Source organism: Oncorhynchus keta, chromosome 22 (genome assembly GCF_023373465.1).
Source record: "Oncorhynchus keta strain PuntledgeMale-10-30-2019 chromosome 22, Oket_V2, whole genome shotgun sequence".
Classification (NCBI taxonomy): Eukaryota; Metazoa; Chordata; class Actinopteri; order Salmoniformes; family Salmonidae; genus Oncorhynchus; species Oncorhynchus keta.
The window spans coordinates 9,885,986-9,892,203 of NC_068442.1; the positions used below are offsets into that span (position 1 = coordinate 9,885,986).

General features: G+C 39.3%; 1 protein-coding gene across 3 annotated transcripts in view; it reads left to right on the forward strand.

Annotated features, from left to right (window-relative positions):
• Positions 1-3,649, forward strand: part of LOC118401016 (liprin-beta-2-like) — a 121,404-nt gene extending 117,755 nt beyond the window's left edge. For 2 of the 3 annotated variants that reach the window (XM_052474764.1, XM_035798132.2), the window contains 2 exons: positions 176-241; positions 724-3,649. In XM_052474764.1, the coding sequence (XP_052330724.1) occupies positions 176-241; positions 724-786 (129 nt within the window). In that variant the 3' untranslated portion in view covers positions 787-3,649. The remainder of the gene's footprint in view (positions 1-175; positions 242-723) is intronic. The other variant, XM_052474763.1, reaches the window with a different exon arrangement.
• Positions 3,650-6,218: the final 2,569 nt, after the last annotated feature.

Here is a 6,218-nt window from a genome sequence, read left to right on the forward strand (position 1 = left end):
TAAGCATGATGGATTGTTAATTGCTTAATAAACTCAGGAACCACAGCTGTGTGGAAGCACCTGCTTTCAATATACTTTGTATCCATTATTTTGGCAGTTACCTGTATGTCATTGATGTCCTAGCCTGTCAGTAGTACAGTAGCCCCAGAACTAGGTGTTGTGTTTGACTTTGCAGATGGCGGTGACAGAGGGGACCGTACTGCAGATAGAAGCTCTTTCTGAGGGAATAAACCAACTTACAGTAAGTAGTTCCTCAATCCGTCTCATTCAACAAGCTTGTTGACAGTACTGTAAATAATTAATAAACTAACCAGTTAACAAAGTATTTTCTGTTACGCTGTTAACACTGGTGTAGGATGCACCCCCGCAGCGCCCACAAGCTCTGGGATCCTCCTGGAGGTATTGCAAATACTCCTCCCTGCCCCGTGGTAGAATTTCAGGAAGTTAGCTGCCCCTCCCCCCCAAGGGGTGCCTTGCTCAGACTTTGCAGGTGGTGCCTCGCAAAACTGCGCTACGCCACTGGCTATTATGTTTTGTATTTCTCCTCAATGCTACAGTGCTATGTTGTTCTTATATTTCCTGACAGTGGAGGTTTCAACTGAATAAAGCGGTTTCGACAAGTAGATTTTAAAGTTAGGGACATTACTCTAAAGCCTTTAACTGACAAACATTGCAGAATAATGCTTCCTGCTAACCCCAGCCCCTGGCCCTTCTTGCTTTCAGTATTTGCTAAGCCGAGACGAAGTTCTGAAGGAGATGAGACGGGCTCAAACAGCACTAGTCTGAGAGGACGCTACGCTGGCCACACTAATTAACGCAGCCAATCAACCAAGGGAAACCTCTATCTGCCTCATACCTCAACCTAACCTCAATGCAGAAGGCTTTACCAGCAATCTCAACTGGCCATACCCCTTACCTCATCATAATACAGGACTATAATGAATACTACTTCTGTATTAGTGGCACAAACACAATGACCGGTGAAGGAATTCTGTTTTACATGCGTCATTGGTGTGTAGCGCTTCCCCAAACTAGAGTAAATAGCATGTGTTTTATATTTTTGGTGAAAGGTATAGGCCTACAACATGCCACTTGAGCTTTTAGGACATGCTTTTTCCCCTAGAAGCCTAGCCTGTAAGATTGCACACACTGTATTATTTTGTACTATTTGACAACTTTTTTGCATGTTTTTTTTAGATTAGGGTCGTTCCACTAAATTAGTCTCTTTTGGGTAGTTTAATTTGGTTTAAAAATATATATATTTAACCTAATTTTAACTTTCTATCATGAAGAGCACTTGTTCAACTTAATAAAAAAACATGTTTCCCCATCTCAAGAGGTTAAATGAAAAACATGCCTATTGAGTGGCAAGTAAAGTAACCAGGTTTATTGTAACAGGGTTGACGATTTCATCTTAAATCAGCCATAAATCCTCTTGTGCGAGGGGGAATGGAGGCTTGTTTTGTGCAACAGGGAGGGTCAAATGAATGCAAGATTAAAACAAAGGAAAATGTTTTAAAAAATTCTAGCCTGTCTATCAGTGGGTGACAGGGTTGACGTGCCATGCTCGACCTACAAGGGTAGAATCAGCTCTCCTGCTTTTACACTATGATTTGACTATAAGATGTTCAATGTTTCTCCTTTTTTTTATGTTCCAAAAGGAATAGTTTCACCATATTACAACGAGAGTTCAGTTCATGTAACAGGATTGACCTTAAAATGAGGGACATTTCTTTCTTTATTTTTTTTACCTTAAAATAAATCACAAATTTCATGAATTTAAATAATAATATTCAGAAATGACTTGACAACAGAATAACTAGGGCTTTCAATGAAGGTGAAAACTTGAAGAAATGTTGGGGTTAAGTGGGTTAAAATCACAGAGGTACATCTCAAAATGCAGAATTTTGGCACTTTAGCAAGTCTTTAGGCATATTTAAAACCAGATGCATTGAATTATCAATGTGGTCTATATTAACGGGCACTTCATTTAATTTAAGAGTCTTTTAAAATTCCATATTTATGCACAATTTCTTCTTCAAATATCAAAATGATGCAAAGGGGACTCATTTCGTGGAACAACCCATTACCTGGACACATCCATGATGCAAACAAAGCACTAAGAAATACTGCAAACAAACACACCAACACTTAATACAGCTCATTTGAATATGACCAATAAGAAACAGTTTTTTCTATGTTTCAACACATAATTCGCATATAATTGAATAGGCAGATGTAGTCCTTTAAGTAAGTCCCTTTAACAGTCACCAGAATGGAGGATCGCTTCTGTAACAGAAGAAATACTAAGGGAGGCCTGCTCCCTGGGAGGTAGGTAGCCCAGTGAAGTGTCCATGCCCAGGTATAACCTGTACAGTATGAGGATCCTATTGCAGGTTAATCTGCATCAACCCAGCACATCACAATATCTCACTAGGGTTTCAGAGAGGAGAGAGGTGCTGGAGCTGTTCCAAACATCAAAGGCAGACCCATACTGGTGAGTTTTAATTGACTTATTTTTATCATTCTTTTCACCATTCTAGAGCAAACATAGTTTAACTAAAGTATTTTTAGGGTTGAGTGTTCCATTAGGGTTGAGTACCCTTATGTAACTTCAATCCAAGTTATTACAGAAGTATAACCTATGTCACTTTTTTTCATCTAAGTTATCATTTCTACAACAATAAACTATACTGTTGTTATCATATGTTCAGGTCATAAGGGAAACCACCCTCTGACCTAATCCTGTAGACATGGGGAAGATAGAGAGCAAACAACCAGCCCAAGGTAATCTCAAACTGGTGGGAGAAACCACCAGCCTCGACCATGACCATTCCCAACATGAACTTCAATTTCTCTACCCTGTGTGGGAGGAGAGAGAGCAAGCCACTAGCCCCAGACATACCCAGTGAATCCTTAACAAGCCCAACAATTTTGTCCCTCTATCCAAATACTGTGTGGGGATAGCTGCCGCCAGGACCCAGGAGTACCTCCTGTTTCCCTCGACCCAGAGGACATGTTCCAGCCCCAAAGCCCTCAACGAGATCTTCCTAATAACCTATATTACCCAGAGCAGCCACCTCCACATGACCGACTCCTCCAACTGCACCACAATGACAAAGCAGCAGCGCATCTTTCTGGGTGCTGACTGGGCGTGGGCTGTGCTGGAGAGGCCCCCCAAGAACCCCTGCATCTAGATTGCCGTGCAGATCCTGCACCTGACTGAGAGGGGGGAGGGACGGCAGAGGACTTACCCCCCGGAGATATATACTGAATCCATGCAAGATGGCCAAGACGGAGTCTGCTAATAGGAACAAGGCAGAGAGGAAGGTGTATTTTTGCACCTCCATCAGTAATGACTGCTACTCCCTCTTTCTCCTATTTGGCCGCAAGGGCAACTCTGGCAACATCAATGGGGTGCTGAGCAACAAATGTCACAATGCTATAGGAAGAATAAGAACAACCGGGCACTCATTGAGAATTTCTTTAAAATGGTCCAGGTTCTTACGCCCACAGGAACGCTTACAGGCTTTTGTCACCAAGAGGGACAGTGACCCTTTAACTCTGCTCATCAAGTTTACCTGACCAGTATGATCGATGACCGTTTAACCATTTGTTACATTTCTCTGTGTCTATTGTAGTGTTTCAAATGGGGGGGACTGTTGTGCTTGGTGGGTTTATGCTTGCCTGGGACTCGGGGACCCAGTGTGCTGAAATTGGCCTGTGTCCATGTCTCGTGTAAACTACTGACCCATGCCTGCTGACAGCTGCTCACACCCTTGTGTTTAGTATTTATTTTAATGGGCTTAACACTTCACTGGCATTGCACCAGTGTGGAAATTCGCTTATCACTACCAAATTACATTAAAACCTTTCTACAGCATACAATACAGCAAATATTTTTGTATTTTCTATGATGGATTTAATGACGGATCACATTGTGGTATCTTCGCCCATAACATGATTCTAAGTCAATGACTGTTCATTTGATTAAGGTGGATTCTTTTTTGTTAAAACTAGTGAAACAAAAATGGAGGAGAAAAAAAAAGAGGATGGAGTTGGAAATAAAATGAAATATGTATTTCTGGATGTCTTGAGTTATCTTGTCTAGAAAAGGAATATGTATGTTGAGTAGAGGTCGACCGATTATGATTTTTCAATGCCGATACCGATTATTGGAGGGACCCCCCCCCAAAAAATGCTGCCGATTAATCGGCCGATGTTTATATATATATTTGTAATAAATGACAATTACAACAATACTGAATGAACAATGAACACTTTTATTTTAACTTAATATAATACATAAATAAAATCAATTTAGTCTCAAATAAATAATGAAACATGTTCAATTTGGTTTAAATAATGCAAAAACATTGTGTTGGATAAGAAAGTAAAAGTGCAATATGTGCCATGTAAAAAAGCTAATGTTTAAGTTCCTTGCTCAGAACATGAGAACATATGAAAGCTGATGGTTCCTTTTAAAATGAGTCTTCAATATTCCCAGTTAAGAAGTTTTAGGTTGTAGTTATTATAGGAATTATAGGACTATTTCTCTCTATACCATTTGTATTTCATATACCTTTGACTATTGGATGTTCTTATAGGCACTTTCGTATTGCCAGCCTAATCTCGGGAGTTGATAGCCTTGAAGTCATAAACAGAGCTGTGCATCCCAGCATTGCTAAGAGCTGCTGTTTGAATGAATTCTTACGAGCCTGCTGCTGCCTACCACCGCTCAGTCAGTCTACTCTATCAAATATCAAATCATATACTTAATTATAATATAATAAATAATATGGTAAAATCCGGAAACTATAATTTCGAAAACAAAACGTTTATTCTTTCAGTGAAATACGGAACCGTTCCGTATTTTACCGAACGGGTGGCAACCCTAAGTCTAAATATTGCTGTTACATTGCACAACCTTCAATGTTATGTCATAATTATGTACAATTCTGGCAAATTAATTACGGTCCTTGTTAGGAATAAATGGCCTTTATTCGCAACAAGCCAGGCGGCCCAAACTGTTGCTTATACCCTGACTCTGCTTGCACTGAACGCAAGAGAAGTGATACAATTTCCCTAGTTAATATTGCCTGCTAACATTAATTTCTTTGAACTACATATGCAGGTTTAAAAACATATACTTGTATATTTATTTTAAGAAAGGCATTGATGTTTATGGTTAGGTACATAATTTTTTTCACGAATGCACTTTTGTTAAATCATCAAGTTGAAGTAGGCTGTGATTCAGGCACCGCATTGATTATATGCAACGCAGAACAAGCTATTTAACCTAGTAATATCATCAAACATGTGTAGTTAACTAGTGATGATGTGAAGATTGCTAGTTTTTTATAAGATAAGTTTAATGCTAGCTAGCAACTTACATTGGCTCCTTGCAGCCACAAGGTCCTTCTGATGCTGCACTCACGTAACAGGTGGTCAGCCTGCCACTCAGTCGCCATTATTGGCGTCCAAAAAGGCGGATTACTGATTGTTATGAAAACTTGAAATCGGCCCGAATTAGTCGGCCAAGTCAATTAATCGGTTGTCCTCTAATGTTGAGAATTATGCTCAGTGGTAAAGTAGCATACTGTAAATAAATTATTTGTGTTTCAATATGCAGGTTTTCTATAGCCTCATGTCATATACAGTCATCTCCCAATTAAATATATTATTTTATACTAATACAAATGCTCAGAGAAGGGGATTTGGTTTAACAACCCCCCATAAGTGTCTTGCTGACATCAAATGTTGGGTGTCTGAATTGTTATTCCAACTCAATGATAAGAAATCCAAGGTTGTTTTATTTGGCCCTGACCTTGCTAGAACCCAGATTTGTCCATCAATGTAAAACCTACGGACAGAAACCATTGTGTCTTCTTTGACTTTGACCCATTACATAACTTTTTGTACATAGTCCCCACATTTTAGGGGACAACTTATCGGAGCAAATTCTCCTATGTGTAATAAAGTAGGCAATATTTTGTATTTGGTCCCCTATTCCTAGCACCAAATGATTACGTCAAGCTTGTGACTACAAACGTGTTGGATGCATTTGCAGTTTATTTTGGTTGTGTTTCAGATTGTTTTGTGCCCAATAGAAATTAATGGTAAATAATGTAGTGTCATTTTGGAGAATATGTTTCTAAACACTTCTACATTAATGTGGATGCTACTGTACCATGATTACAGGTAATCCTGAATGAATA